At 40.1% G+C, this 21,185-nt stretch overlaps 1 protein-coding gene across 1 annotated transcript in view; it reads left to right on the forward strand.

Annotated features, from left to right (window-relative positions):
- The window catches only part of TRAPPC12 (trafficking protein particle complex subunit 12), a 55,718-nt gene extending 40,569 nt beyond the window's left edge, over positions 1-15,149 (forward strand). Inside the window, exons 9-12 of the mRNA XM_042803631.1 lie at positions 5,606-5,704; positions 10,628-10,728; positions 11,530-11,617; positions 13,018-15,149. Coding sequence (XP_042659565.1) covers positions 5,606-5,704; positions 10,628-10,728; positions 11,530-11,617; positions 13,018-13,260 — 531 coding nt within the window. The 3' untranslated portion in view covers positions 13,261-15,149. The remainder of the gene's footprint in view (positions 1-5,605; positions 5,705-10,627; positions 10,729-11,529; positions 11,618-13,017) is intronic.
- The last annotated feature ends 6,036 nt before the right edge of the window (positions 15,150-21,185 follow it).

A 21,185-nucleotide genomic window follows, 5' to 3' on the forward strand; every position in this document is an offset into this window, starting at 1 on the left:
GCAGTCTTGTTAGGACTGATTCTTGAAAATAAAAAAAAAAAATAAAAAATAAAGAGTTTGATTATATGTTGGGCCTATAACTATTTAAATCTACTTCAGTTATCCTCAACTCTAATTAAGCTTGTTTCAAGTCATATCTTCTGCATTACTTATCTGACTCAAGGAATTTTGTTTATGAAGTTCAATGATTTTTGTCTTTTTAAATATGGCCTCATTAGTTTCATAGCTAAACCTCTCATTAAATTATTGAGATGGAGGGGTACATTGTTTTGGAGGTAGTGAGTGAGATGCAAAGAAGTGATTCGCCCAAACTTGCGCAGGAAATCTATGGTGGGACAAGAAATTAATCACAAGTCTCCTTTACCCTGGGACCATCTTCCCTAGGTACTGAGTTCTGCCTGCTGTGTCCCTTTATCTGTGTGACTGCTGATACAGTTTGATAGCAGTTTAAGGCAGTCTTACTATTCATTTTTTTTCCTGTTCATCCCCCTTTCTTTGTACAACCTTTTTAAAATATACTCTAGCTTCCCTCCGTGTACCACTGTTGCACCTAACAAAGTGACATAAACAACAAAGAAATGGTGGATCCCAGTCATATCAACTGAATTGGCTTTCCCCATGTCATGTGAACGAGGCACAACTTCAGGGTGGAGGTGGAAATGCGGCGGAAAGGGGAGACCATGCACTGTGTCACTGTAGACTTCCCTTTACAAGAACCGCGGGCTTAAGTCACTGTGAAAGTGTACCCTGAATATAGCGGCACGAGGGAATATTCATTTAAGATGTAACTGATGATGTGTATTGCTTCATTTCAACAATCTAATTGCAAAATGTCTGTCATTTTACTAAATCACCATGGAGGTGTCTTGAAAAATTTTTAAGTTCTTTTCATCTGAGCTAAAATAGCTTTTGACATTATCTTACCAGCCTTTTACCTCTCTGAGGAATAAACACTTAAGTACTATCCATATATATTATAAATGCACTCTAATTCAAGGCACTTTTTAGATTTTTTTTTTCAGTGTTGTCTTAGCTGTTGTAGAACTTGCCCTTCATAAAAACAAAAGCGTTAGAATTTATTTTAATTTGAGTCTAATACAACTAAAACTGTACAAATAAGGAGGTAACAGCTTGTACTAGTGATGCAAGGGACTGATGCCTAAAGATTTTGGTTCCTCTATGATTTAAAGAGGAAAGACTGCATGAATCATCATGTCTTTTGCCTAACTGTGCTGCAGTACTGCTCTTTGGATTCATAACACTGTGAATCTCTGCTTTCATAACCCTTCCACAAGAGCATTAGATAGAGAGGAAGGATAAGTTATCTCTGTCCTCTCTTCCCAGAATACAGTATTTATGAACTATACACTTTGTATAACTAAAGCTGATTTTTAGTCTGTGGTTTATTGAACCTGCATTCAGCATTCTACACATCATGGTCATTTATGCTTATTTCTGATCACCTCATAATTATTATTTTAAGTACTTAAGTTAGTGGTGAGGGAAACATGAAAATGTATAATGCAGTGACCATGAAGGGAAATTAGAGTTATACTGCAGTGCATCAAAGGAAAAACAAACCCCACTAGCCATTTCTGTGCAAGTAAATCCAACAGCTTACTAGAACTATTTTGGATGAGTATACACAATGTGAGCTCCCAAATTTTCATAATAAAAGAGATATTGAATTACAAAACAATAGGTCAACTCTCATTCATATCCTGAATTGTGTAACTTCAGTTCTTCTTTTGGGACTTTTTATGAAGGTGTGGAAAATCTGAAAGCTTGCAATCTTTAGAAATTAAAGACCATGACAATACATCAGGTCACCTTTAGGTCTTAAGATCACAAGCTGCAGTCATTGGGTTTTTTTACTGTCAGTACCCTAATACGTCTTATTACTCAACCACAACTTGGGTCAGCGAACTCTTCACTCTTCTGGGAGAGTGTCTACTTACCATTCTCAGACAGTTTTTCTTATACCATGTCTCATTAGCAAATCTGGGAATGAAAACAAAATTTCCAGTAAATGAGAGCAAATCTCATCTACTTTACAATATGCTCTTTCAGAAGGAACTGTCAAGCAAGATGCTTTTATAACTTACCATGGAATACTATCATTGCGTATCACATGTAGGATACTCTAGAAACCTACTACTGCTTCTATGGTGGTGTGGGGGAAGAGTAAATGCATACAAAACTCACTGTGGGATCCTGGAGTAACTACAAAATGAGGTTGTATTTGGAAGTGAGTCTGGATATTGTGATAATATTTTACATTTTCATTCTACAGCCATCCTTGGCTAGCCTTTGGGGTGGCTTTGGATATATAACTTAGTCTCTTGCCATCTCCTGGAAGAACTGGGTCACGTTCCTGTGGTAGGTACTGCAAGGCATGGGGTAGACAAGCACAGCAGCTGTGTGCTGTGCTGTTGTATGGAGACAGGATGCCACATCCACGGATACAGTGCACAGACTCTTACTGCTTCACCTCTACTCTCACATTCTAGGAGGTGTGAGTGTTTATATACTCCTAGTTATAATGCGTATGGTGATGTACAGTCACTTAATAGAGAATGCAGAAGGGAAGGAGGGTTTGTTTGCCTGACCAAGCCAAGTCCATGAAACCCCTGCAGAGTGGGCCTCCAAGACATTACTTGACTGCTTGTTCCTACCAAAGCTGGCTACTACCTACACTAGGGAGCCTGTGGTGTTATAATTGTGCAAACAGTGCCCCCTCGTGCAGTTTCTTCTGGCCAAGACTCTTCCGCAGTCAAATCATGCTAAGCTGTAAAGTAAGCTGACAGAAGCACTTTTCTATCAGTTTAACTGTATGTTCTCCTGGGAGTTTTTTCTGCATGAGTCTGGAGATGTGACTGTAAAGCCCCCATCCCTCATGGCTGTGCTCAGTGTCTGTTGTGTGGCCTAAGCCTTAGAGCGTGCGTGAGCCTGAGGACTGCGTAAGGGGCAGCTTTAGACCACAGAATGGAAGACATTGAGCACAAAAGCTAGAATTTGATACGCTAAAAATACTTCTTCAGTGAGCACATTTTATGCTTGAAGGGGTAAAATACACAGTCATAGACAATCCTTCAGATGTTATAAATTATGCCCTTGCAGGTATTAATAGCTAATACAAGCATGGCTGGGGTTCCTCTAAGGAGCCGGTTCAGAGGGTCCCTATTCCAAGTTTTTTATGTCTATCTGACACAGTGGAAGTCTGTGATCAATTAAGTCCTTTAGTGAGAGCTGCTACAGTGAAAAATGAGGGGTTTATAAATCATAAATTTATGAAAAAGTTTGGTAGCATAGGTTTCATCACATTTGAGTTCTGAATGCTAAATAAATCAGAATTTAAATAAATATATTTTTGAGTATATAGCCTGTTGTCTTTCCTCTGAACTTTTTCCTTGAGCGATAATAAGCATGAACATGGCATGGCACACTAGAATTGGAATAAACTCTAAATGTTAATAATTAACTGTTCAGAATTAATCATTATACCCACAATATGCAAGTTGTTTACAAAAGAAGGGTCCTACAGAGTGCCTCCTGGGCTGTTTAAGTTAGCGTCTACTATTATAGGACATGTAATTTCTCTCATGTACAGATCAGACTTGAAAGATTTCTCTTGATATTTTGTGTATATGAAACAATTAGTATGTTCCAAATGGTGACCTGGTGCATGGATCAAGTAGAATCATAGAGTAGTTGGGGTTGAAAGGGACCTCTAAAGGTCATCAAGTTGCAACCCCCCTGCCATGGGCAGGGACATCTTCAACCAGATCAGGTTGCTCAGAGCCCTGTCCAACCTGACCTTGACTGTTTCCAGGGATGGAGTATCTACCACCTCTGTGGGCAACTTGTTCCAGTGTTTCACTATTCTAATTGTAAAAAATTTTTCCTTGTATCTAGTCTAAATTGCACTTTTAGTTTAAAACCATTATACTTTGTCCTCTCGTAACATGCCCTGCTAGAAGGTCTGTCCCCATCTTTCCCATAGCCCCCTTTAAGTACTGGAAGGCTGCAATAACGTCTCCCTGGAGCCTTCCCTTCTCCAGGCCAAACAACCCCAACTCTCATCTTTCTTCCCAGGGGAGGTGCTCCAGCCCCCTGATCATTTTTGTGGTCTCCTCTGGATCCGCTCCAGCAGGTCCATGTCTTTCTTGTGCTGGGAACTCCAGAGCTGGACAGAGGGTTCAATACTTTTAAGTGAGACCTCAGGAAAATAAATTCATTACACCTGGGACACATTGCCCCCTCGGACTAAGCAGGAGATGAAGAAGAAGCACCTTTACCAGCAGCTGTGATCACATTAGGACAAGTTAAATGATTATTGTAATTTGACCAAGAAAAATGGTAAGATAGAGAGTATCCCAAGATATCTGCAGTTTTGAAAGATTATTCTTACATGTCTCTTGCTTCCGAACACCCAACACAAATTCGTGGATTAAGTTGAAGGGCAGGACTGTCAGGAAGCACCAGATTAGTACAGCACAGGGACTTCTGTCTTTGCATACGCCTGGCTTTCATAAGCAAAGGCAGGCTTGCTCTGCCTCTGCTCGGGATTTCTCCAAGAAGCTATAGCTGAAGCTAGTGCAGCCCTGTGCCCCGTGAATGTACCTACTACGTGTCCTCCAGTCAACATAGAGCACATGCAGTTTCTCATGTATGCCTGCCAAAGACCAGGTAGCCAGGCTCTAAAAGTCTTTTTCTGCACAGATTATTGAATTACTGTGGTTTAACTGCAGTAACCAGTCACCTGAGCATTTCTCTCCTGTGGGAAATGGGACCAGGATTTTGTTCAGTCTTCTTTCACTGGTCATCAGTCTGGAGGGGATGGTTGCACTGCATCTTGAGCAGGCAGATCTCAGAGCTGCCCCTTGCCAGCAGCATCTTTGTGTGGGCATGGGGGGGGTCACTTGCAAAGCTTCCTGGAGTTCAGAACCAGCCCACCCCACACTTTGTTTTAGCCCAAATCAGTTTTCTGTTTAGATTACCTGCTCATTTTCCATTTACACAGTATGGTAGAATGGAACAAGGATTTGGGTGGAGGGATAGAAAAGGCCTTATGTCCCTTGGCAGTAGTACTAGTTGGTAATCTGAAAATGTGCATGAATTGCAGCTTCTGGCACATTGTATTTTTCACAAGTTAAGAGCATGTGCACGAGCAGTTCCCAAAGCTTTGAAACATACTTTTTTAAACCATGTAAATTATACATATATTTGAAACATGAGACACTTCTCAAATATGTATACCGTGGTCACACAGAAGGCTTTTGACTTTCATCCTAAATCATAATCTAAGCTGAAGAGTAAATGTTCAGATTTTCTGGTTTTGGCATTTAGCTACAAACAGAATATGATCTAGTTGGAGAAGAAAAAAAAAAAAAAAAAAAAAAAGATCTCCTCTGTATGCAGTTCCAGTATAACTGAGAAAAGAACGATGTAGTCAGCTATTAGTGCCTACAGAGATAGGTAGAAATTGTCCTGCTGACAAGTTGCAATTACTTTAATTCTGTTTGAATATGTCTTTAAAAAGAAGGTGACAAAGGCTGAAGAATTCTGAGTTTAAGTATCTGGTTGTATGCTTTTCACCCCTTAGGACTATGTGCTTGCTGTAGATGCTTACCACACTGTCATCAAATATTACCCACAGCAAGAGCCTCAGCTGTTGAGTGGAATTGGAAGGATTTTCCTTCAGGTATGCGTTTTATTCTAAATGTGCTGGGTAATACTGCTGTTGACAGCTATGTAGTGAATAATTGTTGCGTTTAAAACTGTAGCTGTTTTTATAGGGCTTGTATCAAATTGTAGAGGCAGTGGTCAAAACAAAAAAAAAAAACTTCTACCACATGATATTAGATGAAGTTAGGAAATGTAAAGCACCTGTAATATTAAGAGCACATGCATGTACATTAGCAAACAAAGAACATGCTAATAATTTAATCACAGAGCAACATTCTGCTTTCCCTAAAACTAATGGTAAAGTTCCTATTGACTTCAGTGAGCCAAAATTTCACTAAAAATCTAATTTCTCACTGCCTCAAACAGCATACAGCTCTTGGTCACACTGTATAACTGCCATCTTCATCTAGAAGAAATCTGAGAGTTTCTTTCTTTTGTCCAAGTTATATCCCTGAGAAGACAGGGAGGGCACATTGAAAGAAAAAACAGGACTGTACAAGTATAGTAAATTTCCATGTAGCTATGTACTTACCATAATAATTAAAAAAAATACGTAAGTACAGTAGTACTATTTTATCAGAAAATGATGCATCTAAATAATCAGTATCTGATTTAATTTCTAGTATCTCACAAATTCTTTGAAGTTCTTTCACATTTCTGATACTGATATTTCAAACTTTTTTATTTACTTTTATTATTCATTGTAAATCTAATTTTGAGGTTTTGAGTATTTACGAACAATTTTATTTGTGGCATTCATGTAATAAAATGATATTGAAATGGAATAATATACTTCTGATAGATAAATAAATTATTAATATTGTTTGCTTGAAATCATAGAATGTCATTCAAATTCAGTTATGGATTTTCGGTGCTCACCAGGAATGTGTTTTCACATTGTGGTAGAAATGTTTGTCTTGAAGTCTCTGATTTAAAGTGGATCTCCATCACTGTAGAGCAATTTTATAATACTGGCTGTGTGCATTAATTATTACCTACAGAGGCAACCTAGTAATTGTGCATATTAAAGAATGGTAGTGTAAATATGCATAATACTAATGGAAATACAAGTTATTTATATTTCTGGTCTTACTGGGAAAATGACTGGGTATGTTACTGGTACTGCCTTGCCGACAGCAGTGCCTGCCCGAGTGTCACACACTCCAGTCAATTAGTAGCTCAGTTTGCTACAGAAAAATTTTCACTCTGGGGAGGAAGGCGTCTCCTAACTTTGGAAGGAATTACATCCACCCAGTTTCAAAAGTGGTGTTCACAGGCTCCATATGGAGCTGTTTGAAGTCAGTGACCTCCATGGTGTTGGCTGTGAGAACAGGCCTGTAGTATTCAGTAGTTTTACTGTCAGAACTGGACATTGAAAAAGGGAGCATGAGGAGCCCTTGATATTTTCGCGTGATTCGTGATTCTAGATAGTAGTTAATAAAAAGCATTCAAATGTCTTCCTTTCTTCTGGCACCTTAAGGAGATAAATTTTTATTGTTTGGCATGTTGACTTTTTTTTTTTTTTGTGACAAAATCTTCAGCTCTGTCTGGATGGTACTGTTCCAATAGATGTGAGATTTTGATGTATATAGGAGTAATAATCAGTGTGCAGGTAAACAAGACCAAAAAGTTCAAATCGGAGAAGGAGAAATGTGTTGCAGGGCTGGGCACCATCATTTTGGTAAGACCATGGTGTGATATGCGTGCACTTTTGCTGAGGCACTGCGTGAAAAAAATAAACCTCTTGCAGGTAAAATGGGAAACCAATTTTCTCATATTCAAATGTTACAGCTTCTCAAAAACAGGTAGTGATTCCCAGATAACCTCAGACTGTTCTCTTTGAGCATTATCCAAGACGGGCATGAGGGAGCCAGATTTTAGCTGCTTATCAGTCACAGATACTGTTTGACAATAGACATCATACATATGAAACAAAGCAATAATGTAGAATGAAGTGTAAGTTCAGGAGTTAAACAGTAAACAAAAAGGTAACTTTTTTCAACATACAAAACCTTACTTTGTGTGTGATTGCTTTTCCTTAATTAAATTGAGCTTACTAGTTTAAGGTACTATGTCTTCTGTATCTTCACATGTAGTGGGGCATAAAGAGGCCTAGATCTGATGGACAGCCTTTAGCTATTGCCTTAACATAAGTGGGAAATGAGGATGAGAGAAATGGAGAATGCAGTTAAAAACAGAGGCTATCCCAGAGAAAGTTTCAGAAGCACTGTAATTCTGTCAGCAGTCACCTGACCCGTAAAACAGAAATTCACATGAAATGGGGAAACAGTGAATACATTTTTGTCTCCAGGATATTACTGTGTGTTGCTAATAGACTCTGCTTGCTGGCTGACCTATCCAAAATTGCCATTTAAATAACTACATTAAAGAATTTAGAAGGTGGAAAGCTGCTGACCTTACCCTTTGCAATAGATTGCTGAAAAACAGAGTTGAAAGCAATAAATAAATCCTAGGAATAATTAAGAATAATAATCTTGGTTTCCAGACAAGCAACAAACTTAAGCACACAGTATATTGGAGGCTTCTTGTTAAAGCATATGATTATTTGGGGTTAACAGAGGAGTTTTCATTTTTATTCGAAGTGCTAATTATTATTAGATACTGAAGTCATGTTTTCTGAACTAAGTTAAATAAAATCAAATGATGAAGACCACTTCAAATATTTAACTCTTTAATGACTAATTAAAACTAATTATTTCTTTGAAATGTTCTGGGGGGAAAAAAAAAGTAAACTGTTTCCTCTCAGTGCGAAAAAATTAGAATTAAAAGTTTGACATGTTTACTGAGAAGGTATAAGGTGCTGCTAAGAAATGAGAACTCTTCCTGATCATAAATAAGGTGTGATTAATCTCAAAGCATATTAGATCTGGACTCATCAAGCTCCCAGTGGAGCACACTGGTAGCTTGCTTTAGAAATGAATTATTCTTGTGGTTAGGGGCTTCCTTCTAATTTCCAGGCTAAAATTGGGAAGAGATCTAGATGAAATATTAAAATGGATGTTTGCTGTGTCTGAAAAGTGTACTGGGAAAGCCATTCGCTGGAAGATTAGAAGGACTTGCTAGATGATGTTTTCCACAAGGGTCTCCTCAGGGTTTGTAGTGTTTATATTTTTCAGTTAGGTGTTTTTACAATGAAATTAGAAATGTGCTTGTAAAATATACCAAACTGGGAGTGGTACAGACACTATGAAGGGCAGCATCAGAATGCAAAGTAATCTTGATGAGTTGAGAAACCAAAATATTAAATTGGCTGTGATTCAAACAGGAAAGACAAAATGCTACCAAAAACTGGGAGTAATAGACAAATACAAAATGGGAAACCACTAATGAGACACTCTTCTATAGAAGGGAATTAAACTAAAAGTAGGTAAACCATACATGGGTAAACAAAGCAGACTTCCAGAATACTGTGGCATAAAAGCAAACTTCATATGTGAAACATAAAGTAATTCTTCCATTCTCACTGCCGGCAAGAGATCAGGTGGAGATCAGCGAGCACTCAGGGAGGATGTGAAGTAACAGGAGAGTTCAGAGAACAGCAAGAATGATCCAGAAAGCATAATCTGTGAGAAAGGGTTGAACACTGATTTGCTTGAAAATTGATTCTCATTCTAGAAGAAACATAGGAGAAAGTGCAGTAACAAATTCAAAGTATGTGAAAGGCTGCTAAAAAAAGAGGAGTTATACAATTCTCCCTGCCCACTATGGATAGGACAAAATGTTGGGGTAAAGAGTGCAGCAAGATAGAGTGGATTTTATAATGCTACATGTTTGTAAGAATTCTGGAATAAGTTTCCTAGATTGCTGTGTAATATTCACCATCTGAGACCTTGAAGGAGACTTCAACACATTTGTCACAAATATTTTTGGTAATGTTGGTCCTGTTCTTGAACAAACAGGTGATCTCTCAAGGGCCCCCTGAATCTCCCCACCTGAGGGCTGCCTGGTTTCCATGGCTTTATGCTCCTGAACTAGTTTAGTTTTACTCCTTTTGCTAGATTTCTTTTACCCACTACTAAGTTTTCTTTTTCCATCTCTCCAGCCCAAAATTATTGTGAAACCTTACCAAAAGTATGAGCATGTCCTTCTGTGAAACATACATTGCTAACTTACTTACCAAAGGGGTCTTCTTCAAAGATTTTTTTTTTTCATCTCAAATATCAACGTATGTGACATAGCCTTAGGTGAAATACCCCTTCCTTTCTAGGAATCCCCTTCCCCGTCCCCACCCCCCCAGAAATCTGTTCCTCTTTGTGCCAGTTTTCAAATCCCTCATTCCTTCAGCCTGCACAATCCACTCAGCAGTTTTTTTCCATCTGCAGGTGGACTGTCTCCCTGATACCCTCAGTGACCCATTGCATTGGGGTTGTTTTCTGACATGTTTCGATCTCAAGCACTGAAGTCACCCTGTGGTCCCTGGCTGTGACCCATAAGCTGTGGGTTGACCAAGTGTGGGCCCTACGCTACCTACCAGGCTACTGTGTTCCTGTTCTGCTTGGTGACAGGTTCTGCCTGTGGGCAGTGTCTCTCTTCACTTCCTGCAGTGACACCTAGTCTCACCAGAAGTAATTTCAACCTTTTCTCATTTTCAGCTAATTTTATAAAGTCTGGAGTCAGTTACAACAAAAAAGACAAAGGAGGAGGTGGGGCCCCCCTGCCATACAGTCCATGAATGCTCCACAACCCACAGCTGGGAAACACTGCCTTAGATAAAACTGCACGTGCCTTTGGGGTTCTTTCCATGACCTTAATGCAGCTCTTCAAATACCATGTTTGATAACATTTGGTACTCGGTCAGCTTGGTGCCAAAGTTAGATAATGGATTTTGATATGTTTTCATATTCTTATCCTTTGTAACAGAACTAATCAGTTGGGTCTCTTCTTATTGTGGTAACTTCCTTATGATTCTGCTGTCTAGATTGGAGACATAAAAACTGCAGAAAAATATTTTCAAGATGTTGAGAAAGTGACTCACAAATTGGATGGACTACAGAGCCAAATTATGGTTTTAATGAACAGGTAGGTAATTTAATAGCTAAATGAAACTTTAAAATATAATTTTGCAAAGTATGCATTGTGAGCATTAAACTACCCTTGAGACAATCCCGTTCTATTTCTCTCTTTTATGTAACTACATCTGTCATAAGTGAGACTGAATGGCATATAGACCCAGGAGATCTGTATTACTCTGTACAGTCATATTATCCTGGATTGAAATTGTGATCCTTCAGTTGATATTACAAAGCTTTTCCTCATTCTTACAGGCACTGCATATTTTCACTCTGCTTTTTCAATATACATTTGCATAAATAACTCTTAGGAGAGGAGGTGCTGTTTTGGGCCCTTATCCTACAATCAGATCTGCTAATAAAGTTACCACCAGGTAGTTTCGAAGAATGCTGGAATACATTGTAGTAAATCAAGCTGCATGATGGGAGACTCAGTTTGTAATGGTTAGAACATTGGCTTAATATATTTAGAAAATACTATTCAAAAGTGCTCTGAAAATTATATAGCATGGCTAATCCATGAAGAGAAGTAATTCCAGGAAGACCGTATATGCATTTAAATTAATAAAAACACAGTGAAGACTGTTGCTTTGGTCAGCAGAATATATAATAGCCCAGTGATCCAAGTTGTCATTCCATTTGTCTGTAAATCAGTGTCTCCTTGCTGGTTGTAATTACACCGTGAAGAGCAAATGTCAGAAGCTCTGATATCTATAACAGGAAAAATAAAAAATGCTGTCCATTCTTTTTAAAATATATTATCACCTTGGGTTTTTGAGGAGAACTCATTCATATGTCACTTACCTTCCAGAGCATTTCTCCACCTTGGTCAGAATAATTTTGCGGAAGCTCATCGATTTTTCACAGAAATTTTAAGGATCGACTCATCAAATGCTGTGGTAAATCTCCAAATTGCTACATTTATAATGAACACCTAAATTATTGTCGTAATGCTTCATGCGTGGATTTAATTAGTACCCAGAGGATGCTCAGAGCTATATAGAAAAACTGGATGTGGCATGTGTGCTAAAGGGGTTTTAGTATACATAAAGATAAGATACAAAATGGGATGGGAAATGAAGAACCAGTCTATATGAAGGGCATCAGTACTTAGGCATGCATGTAGAAATTCTAAAACATGATGTTTTATGGGATCTTCGCAAAAGCACTTTTTTTTTTTTTTTGCATTCACTATTTTTAGCATAGACATACGTGTCAGAAAAAGAAATGGCATCTGCCAACGTATATAAGATTAACTTGATTTCACACAACATTGAAGGGATACTGTAACTTTAAACATGACATTTTCAACACGTTGCATATCAGAGCCTTGGATTCCCATCACAAGAGGAGACCAAAGAAGAGCTGTTTACGTTTGGGTTTTTTACATCTGGCAGCTTTCAGGGCATGGTCATGTAAGAGTGTTCCTAAGAACTGAGACAGCTTACCCCCCTAGTAGCCTGATCCAAGGCCATTTAAAGATGGAGAAGACTGAGTTTGAACAGCACATCAATTGCATCATTTTGCAGTCTGTAAAATAGTACATACTGTAAATCGCACGAGATCAGTAAGGTTTCCTGAAGGGAGAAGAAAATAACTTTTTTTAAAAGGCTGTGTTCTTCCTTTATCTGCAGCTTTTGAAAAGTGTGAAAGTTTCTGCTGCTAAACATGTTATATGACTTTGTACTGTTGGAATCTTTCAGTAACTCATAAAACCTGTTTTGTGTGGGAAGGAAAATGGAACTTGACTTGATCATTTATGGTGTATTTAGACTAACCTATCTGCTGAATTTACTTGAAGTCAGTTGTAGATGCCTTTGTGATAAGGTAGTTTCTTCCTGTTGCTTATGTGGATCTTCTGTATGTAAGCCAGAGAGAAAAACACTTCTGAAGATATAGTGAAGTCATTAAAAAACAAAACTATAAAAATGACAGCATGCAGAGGTTCATGTAGTTTCTGAAATCTGTTTCAACTGACTTTCAGAATTAACTGACTAATGTCCTGTACTACTTATATTTCATTTTAGACTCTGTCTTTTAGAGTTTCAGCTCTTAGAAGTCAGCAAGTCCTACTGGCACAGGATAAATCTTGAGAATAACCATAAGAGGATTGATAATGTGTTTTAGTTACTTGTGCACGCACACACAAAATAGGAATTCTTAGCACATAGTAAATCTGTTGTAACTCCAGATGCTAGACTTCTTTTTTTCCATCTCTCTCATCACTAGTAAATACATACATACATAAATATATATATACACACACACTTTTATTTATTTACAATATATTTTTCTCTAGGCCAATAACAATGCTGCTGTTTGTCTTCTTTATCTGGGAAAACTGAAGGATTCCCTCCGGCAGTTGGAAGGAATGGTACAGCAGGACCCTAAACACTACCTACATGAGAGTGTTCTCTTCAACCTCACCACTATGTATGAACTGGAGTCATCCCGCAGCATGCAGAAGAAGCAGGCACTTTTAGAGGCTGTAGCTATCAAAGAGGGCGATAGCTTTAATACTCAGTGTCTCAAGTTAGGATAGATCATTTCCAACTGATTTTTTCCAGCAAGGCTGATTTTTTAAATTGTATATACTCTTGCTAATGTGTAAATGTGAAATAAAATCTATTCAGTTATGAATATTCAGTGGCATTACTACAGAATCTGTTGTCTCCAACAGTCCTATCATTGTGAAGACTTTGTGCTGACCTAGACCCAGCTTCATCCCTACAAGTCTCTTACTGTTTAGTTATTCTTCATTACAGTGTACTATATAGAGAGAGTCAACTCCTCAGATTCTTTTTATAAGAAAAACTGAATTTGAACTTATATTGTCTTGATGATTGTAACAGTTTTTCAGTAATTAGTGAGCAAATCACATGAGCTGATTTTATCAGGTAAGAGTTACTGACAGAATGTCAGTATGTGTATTATAGAAATGAAATTCTGAATGTACTTCTCTTCCCTTGCTTCTGCTGTGTGTGTCTCATTTTGCCCCCATCCAGCTATTGAGTATTATACCTTTGTACGTCCACTGCTCTCAAAGGAGGTTGCTCGATAGCCACCATACAGAATCACAGCATGATTGAGGTTGGAAGGGACCACTGGAGATCATCTGATCTGGAGATCACCCAGTCAGGCAGGGCCACCTGAAGCAGGTTGCCCAGATGGCACATGAGGGAGCCCCACAGTAGGAATTTCCCACAGTATGAGGGACTGTATCATCTGAATGATACTACATGGTCTCTCTATACTTTCTTAGTTTTGTGATACCATTAAATCTTTTAGGTTAAAGCATTTGGATTCTGGAAAGCTGTGGGTAGGAGTGGAGGATTTCTCTATTCCCAAACTAAGGCTTCCTTCTATACTTCTTCCCTCTCTTCTACTCCCTGGTCAACATCTCTATTCGGAAGTTACCAGCAGATGTCACGAGGTTGTTCTAAAAACCTTGTGCGTGGGTATTTCAGCTCTTAGTATACTACAGCTGTCTTCCTCATGCCTACCCTAGAGCCTGTGGATTCCTCTCGGTGGAGACAGGCACAGCTGCTCCTCTCTGGCGTTCTGCTGGGTGGAGAAAGGAGCACTGCCAGGTAGGCAGAGCGGAAACACAACCCATTCCAGCTCAGCTCCTCGCCTGTTACCAAGTGAAAACACCATGCAGAAAGTATTTCCCAGGGGAAAGGATGGCGAGACTGAGGCAGAGGTATCTCAGGGCTGGCTAGACCATGCGGAGTGGAAGCAAATGGGGTGATGCGGGGCAGGACACAAGGCAGTTATTGATGCAACAGGACCAACATACAGTGATTTCGGCATCCCTTGGAACACAGAGTTTTGGTATCCCAGAACCAGTGTGGTATCGATGTATTTCACATCTCTGCCCACATTTCTCCCTTCATCTCTATTGTAAAGATTGAATCCAGACACTCCCACTCCTTGTACATGAATACAATATATAGTTCTGTTTATTTTTTTTACTGTTTTGAGATTTAGCGTTTAGTGAATGGAGTAGCTTCTTGTCATGTATCACTGCCATGGGACAATTCTGTAAGTGTATTTGTTACTTTTTTTATACCACATCCATCAATTAGTTCTTACTGTCTTTACCCCCACCTGTATTTTTAAGTAACTAACAACTCATTTTTATGTTTGTCCAACTGGAGATACTGTACAGGGTCCAAACAGTTGTCCCTGAAAATCAGGTGGTTTGAAAACTGCTGAAAGCCGGACATGCAAAAAAAAAATGAGGATGTCTGAAAATCACCAGTCACCTCAAAAGACGTAAGCCTACAGCTTTTCTCATACAGAGAGAGATTTTGTTCCATTTTTACAGGATACGTATGTTTTACAGGTCATACTTGTGCTCTGAAACAATGGCTATTTATGTACCAATGAACTGAAAAAAATTAAATCAGTTGGTATTTCTGTTTCTGGCTTGGCCTCTAGGTTCCAGACCTGGATCTGAATTAAACTTGTGCAGCACCTGGGTAGACTGGAGTTTTCTCCAGCATAGGTCACTTTTCTTGTGCATGGGGTTTCTTAGGAGATAGGAAGAAATCCTGGTGTGTAGCCACCATTGTTCTTGAAGACTTCAAGAGCACTGAACAATTTACCAGGGCATGTAGTAACGGGACAAGGGGCAATTGTTTTAAACTGTAAGAGGGTAGATTTGGATTGGACATGAGGAAGAAATTCTTCACTGTGAGGGTGATAAGACACTGGCACAGGTTGCCCATAGAAGCTGTGGCTGCCCCCTCCCTGGAAGGGTTCAAGGCCAGGTTGGACGGGGCTTTGAGCAACCTGGTCTGGTGGAAGGTGTCCCTGCCCATGGCAGGGGGGTTGGAACTCAATGATCTTTAAGGTCTTTTTGAACCCAAATCATTCTGTGATTCTATGATTCCAGTTTTTAAAAGATATAATGATATGTAAATTAATATAACAAAAATTCTCATGCATTTAGATGAAGGTCAGGTGTCATGTTATATTGTTATACTATGGTCTGCGCTTTCAGGAAGCTTGATTTGTCTTTTCCAATTCTAAGTGAAAGTAGCATGATCCATCATCATCCAGTATGCTGAAGCCACCTGCCTCTACAGTCAAGGAGTAACATGCTTCCCTTTTTGATTCAGTAGTGCCTCATACTCACTGCATGTGTAAATGACTGCCTGTGTTCTGATCGGCAGAGAATACAAATTTATAATCCCAGTTGGAGTTAAATAACCATTAAAAATAAAACCACCCTGAAAACCTAATACCCTGTTCTCCAAGATTCTCAAAATACTAATTCGTATATATTACTATGTAGGTCTCACTTCAGTATGTTTGCTGTGTTCTCGTTAGTAGATGCTTTTACTCAGATATAAACACCAGTAGAGGAGACTTGGACTCGGTGACCCCTAAGCTCAGTGAGCCATTATACAAGTGACATCCTGGTAGACTTGCAGAATAATTAAAATTTAAATGCAAAGGCATATTATCACTGCTGGATATATGCAAATTGTTAACTGTTTATAAAATGCAAGAAAGAATGTCAGTGTCACTTTATGGTTTTGATTTAACATATATACAGTTTTAAGTGTTTGATTTTCCTATATTCAGCCAGTTACACGTCTAAATGCTGTATACAGTGTTAAAGCATTAAAGCTAAGGACAAAATTTGTCCTCAAAACATTAATTACACCAGGCAATCCTGTTAAATTCAATGAATTCAGCTGAATTTAATGAGGATTCGTGGTGTAAATGAGGGCAGAGCTCAGTTCTAAAACACAGCATGCATGTGTCATCTGACTAAGTGAGAAAAGCTGTGGAAAGTATAGCCTGAATGAGCTGATTGTTGTATTCAAGTCTTAAAGCTTAATGTGCCTTAACAGAAGTTTTGCATTTAAATTTCCTCTTTTATTAAAAGAGGAGCAAAGAAGCTGTACTTCAGACATTCAGCTAATTGCATTATGCACAGAGATCCAGATCCTCAAAAGGACTTAAGCATTTATCTGACATTCTAGTACCTAACTGCGGTTCAGGTGGTAACAGCAGGCCCTAATCAGCTGGTCATTTACATTTTCCTGGTGCCTTAGCTTTTGGTCTGGGCCTGTTAAATGTTCGCCAGAAGGCATGTGCAGAGGTGCCTGAGACTCCACAAAGGACCTCGGCCCGTGTACTGGAAAGGGTGATCAGTCCTCCGCCTGCCTCATCCTTCATGTCAGCACGAGCACGTGTGCAGCCGCGCGCAAGCTGGATGAGCTCACTGACCCGGTGGAAAAACTCACCAAGCCAGCAGACACCTTCAGATTCATCTTCATCCCGAGGCTTTCAACGCCAGGATGCGCTGGGAATTACCACCCTGCCCGGGCAGGCTGACAAGTTTCCTGCACTACAGTGGCCTAGGAAGTGGCAGACGGACAATCCTTTCCTGAAGCCTTTGTCGCAGGTGTCCTGAAGATCAGACTGGGAGAGGGGCATAAGTGGGGTACAGTCTGCGTGCAGAGCGAGGTTCTGTCTGTCCTGTTTGAATATCGGCTGATGCACTTAATCAACCACATGCACTGCAGCTGCCCAACAGAAAATTGTAAGATCTGTAGTACCGCCATCTCCAGTCATGTTTAGCTGTAGTGAGAAACATACATTCTCTCTCTGCTTCAAGTTGCAATCAAGAAATGTATGAAAACAGGACTGAAGCATCAAATATACTTTTTTTTTTCCAAATAAGTAGAACCACAGCAGCTGAGTCAGCCTCTCTGAGGTTGCTGAGGTAGCAACCTAGATTGCTGCAGTCCTGAGCCATGGCCGGGGAAACTAAAGATGTTAGAACAAGGTGGATTTTATCCATTAGCTCATAGCTATAATACAAGCTCAAAGGAAGATGCTATACGCGTCATTCACTGGGCTTTCTGCCCACTTAATAAAATATAGGGGGGAAAAAAATGTATTTTACCAGTGAGGTGCTTTACATTGTAGGAACCTGCACAGTTTTTAGCAGTTGAACAGCAGCTCAGTAGGACTGAACGCAAACAAGCTCCAGCACTAGTTTTCAGGCAACAGTAGTGGAAAGCTGCTTTCCTTCTTAGTTCTAGTCAGCTTGGAAGTTACAAACGTAGAGATTTCTCATCTTGATGGGGTGTGTGAGATGGTCACAATCCTGGTGTTAGGGAGGAACAGAAAGGTGCAAGAGAGGGAGGAGGACCCAATGCAACCTATCCAAGCTGTTCTTCATTAACACCTGATCCCATCTTGGCTTTGGGCAGTCATTTGCAGATGTTTGTTATGGATGAGAGTCATTAAAATTAATCCATCTGAAAGCCAGCAACAATGGCTTTTAATTTGCCCACAAAGAGGGAAAAATGAGATGTTACTCTCTTGAGGCAGGTAAAGAAGGAGCCAGAAGGTTCCTCTCTGGCTTTGAAAAATTGTCAAAACTGTCAATGCTAAAGTGAAAATACTGAAGTGAAAAGCTGCAGAATAGAATTACTAGAGCTGTTTATTAAAAAAAATAAAAAAAAATCCACTCTTTGCAGCACAAGGTGTGAGCAAGTACCTCAGATGCTGGCACACACTCGGGTGGCAGGCAGCAGGATTGAGCCCCAGCCCAGCCTGTGCGAAACCCGGCCTCCGCTTTGTGTCCCCTTGCTCCTGCATCACCAAGAACAGCTTCCCTCTTTCCCACCAACAGCAGGTCAGCTTTAAGTTGCCTGAATCACTTAGGAAAAAAGAAAAAAAAATAAGCCAGCGGGTAGACCCAAATCAAATTCTCCAGGCTCAGATGCCTGTGACTGCAGGGGAAACTGGAGCCCAGAGCTCAGCTTGGCTCCTCGGGGCCGTATCTGCGACCAGAGGCAATCCTGGAGCACCACAGGAGCACGGGGCATACCCAGACCAATTTTTTACCGGCTGACGCGGCTCATTGACAGGCACAACACTTATTAATTGGTACCCTGAGAAGCAGCATAGAAGACGATGAAAGAGAGGGGCACTTTTCAAAATTAGCACAGGTATCCCAGAGAGAACTGCAGTGGGGGAAGCCAGTGTTGAAAGAGATCCACAGCCCTTTAACTGCTGAATCTCTCCTCAAGCATTTTGGTTTTTTTAAATTTTGCTTCTTTGTCTTATCTGGGTATTTATGCAGTTAATAAAAAATGAGAGCTAGTGACTCAGTCACATAAAAAGTAGTCTTTTCAAATTGCGGGCATAGCAGAGTACCTTTTTGCAAACACACAAAATGTGTTGGGAATAAAGCTGTAAATCATAATGAGTTCAGCAAATCAGATCAAATCTTGATCTTTGAACCAGGAATATTTAAATTGTCACACTAATTCATCCCCCAATGAGTTGATACGTTTATCCGGCTTTGGAAAATAGAAGACGACTAGCAGTAGCTCTATTTTGGGGAGATGAGAGAGAATCTGAGAATTTCTATCATTTTCACAGGGAAGACTCCAAAACAGATGATGTAATTTTCGAGCATAGCACAGGTCAGGTCCACAGCCTCTGCCTGACCAAATATCTAAATCCATTACTTGGCTACTTAGGGATATTATTCAAAGCAGTGACCAGCTGCCACCTCGGTCTTTATGTGCATTGGCGTTTGCCAGCTGATACTAAATGATTGCCTTTGTCAGGAAACCGTCCCTTCTCATAAATTGTTAGCTCAAGCTGAATCCTGGAGTCAGAAGCCAGGCAGGAGAGTGCCTCTTCTCCCAGTAGGACCCGATGCTCTGAGTGCACAAAGATTTTTATACTCATCAAGTTCAGCAACCAGGACAGGCAGCTGCCGGGAAGCAGCACGGCCCTGGCAGCCCAGGGCCAGGCACCCCTCGGCCATCTGTAGGCACCCCGAAGTGCCTGGTGTGGGTGTTACTAACTCACTACTAACTGGCTGTGAAATGTCCTTGCATTAACAAAGGCACTTGCCCCGGGGCACATAACAAGGGAGGGCAGCACCACAGATTTTGCAGCCATGTGGTTGCCCACCTCATTTATTAAAATTCATTTATTAAAAAGACCACCAACAGTTTGCTCTGAGTCCACTCACAGAAAACAAGACCACTGCTCTCCTAAGCCGGTCATAAACTGAGGTATATGCCACTTTGGGAAAGTTGAATTAAAGTGGAAAATAATACATAGGTACCAAAAAAGCTATCTTAAAACCCCTCAAATCAGTACCATTTCTCCTATCTTTTTTTTTTTTTAAACTCTAATTCTGGAGGAGTTGAAATATTCGCCTTGCCTGAGTTAGTGCTGCCAACGTGATGTTGCTGGAACCACTTACATAAATTTTCATACTACATCAATGCACTGAGATTTTCCACTAGCTGCAGTAAAACAGACTCATGTTTTTGGACAAAAAATCGATTTCACTTTGCACTTTTGCATATGTGGTATGTGGAAAAAAAAGAAGAAGAAAAAAACAAAAAACAAAAAAACAAAAAATCACCGTGAAAATATGAAAATAAACTGCATTTTTCATCTGAAGGAATGGTATGTTCTCTGTCCCTCCTCTCCACTCTCTGAAGTGTTTTCTATTAATATTAACGTTTTTTCTGCCCAGCTGTTTCCTCCCAGTGTAATCTCCCATGTAATCTCTTCACAGGTGTGGAATCTTTATACCAGTCCCAAATTGCTTTTTTTCCTGGCTGACAACACTTTCAGAGAGCAAAGCTTTCACCCTTTCAAAAAGACACCTATCGCACTAAAGGGCATGGACTCAAAAGCGTTGACAGTGAGACCCCCCTACAGCCCCCCCCCCCCCCCCACCACCTCTCAGCAGCAGAATGCATTGTGCTATGAAAATGATGAACAATCTTCAGCAGGGTGATCATGTGTTATTCTTGACAGCCAGGAGATGGGAGCTGTACTGGGTGTATATATTCTTCCAGAGAGGCAACAAAACAAGGTGGTTCAGTCCTGCTTCCCAGGTCACATCCTACATCAGCAAGCTGTTGAAAGCAATTGCTGCAGGCAGCCGCTGGACTGTCCATCCCTCATCACTGCCTCCAAACCATAAATCTCTTCCAAGGAGAGTGCATTACCTGCTCTCTCTTCCCAGCAGCTCCCCCACTCTGTTATGGGACGGCTGTGCTGTAAATGGGGGGTTCTTGAGAGCCCACACTGCTGCCTCCACTTCTCCTTTTGCAGACAGAGAGATAAAACCAGCAAGGCCCATGGGGGAAATGAACAGTCTGATGCTGACTTCTGTTAAAAAAAAAAAAAAAAAGCAGGAGGAGGATTCATTAGATTGGGTACCAGGGACTGATGCCAGCACCAGGAGAAAGCAATCATTTTACTTTACATTCAGAAACACAATTTTCTGTGGCATATAAGTCAAAGGAATAAAACTTGCTGTCAGAAGTAACTATCATTTATTCCTGTAGCCGTACCTTGAAATATCCCCAAAGTTTATTGTGGGACCAGGAAGCCCCAGTGTGCTGTACAAGAGGACACTCAAGTGCTCCTTCCAGACAAGTGGCACACAAATCC

The sequence above is a fragment of the Tyto alba genome, unplaced genomic scaffold (assembly GCF_018691265.1).
Source record: "Tyto alba isolate M040663 unplaced genomic scaffold, T.alba_DEE_v4.0 Super-Scaffold_40, whole genome shotgun sequence".
Lineage (NCBI taxonomy): Eukaryota > Metazoa > Chordata > Aves > Strigiformes > Tytonidae > Tyto > Tyto alba.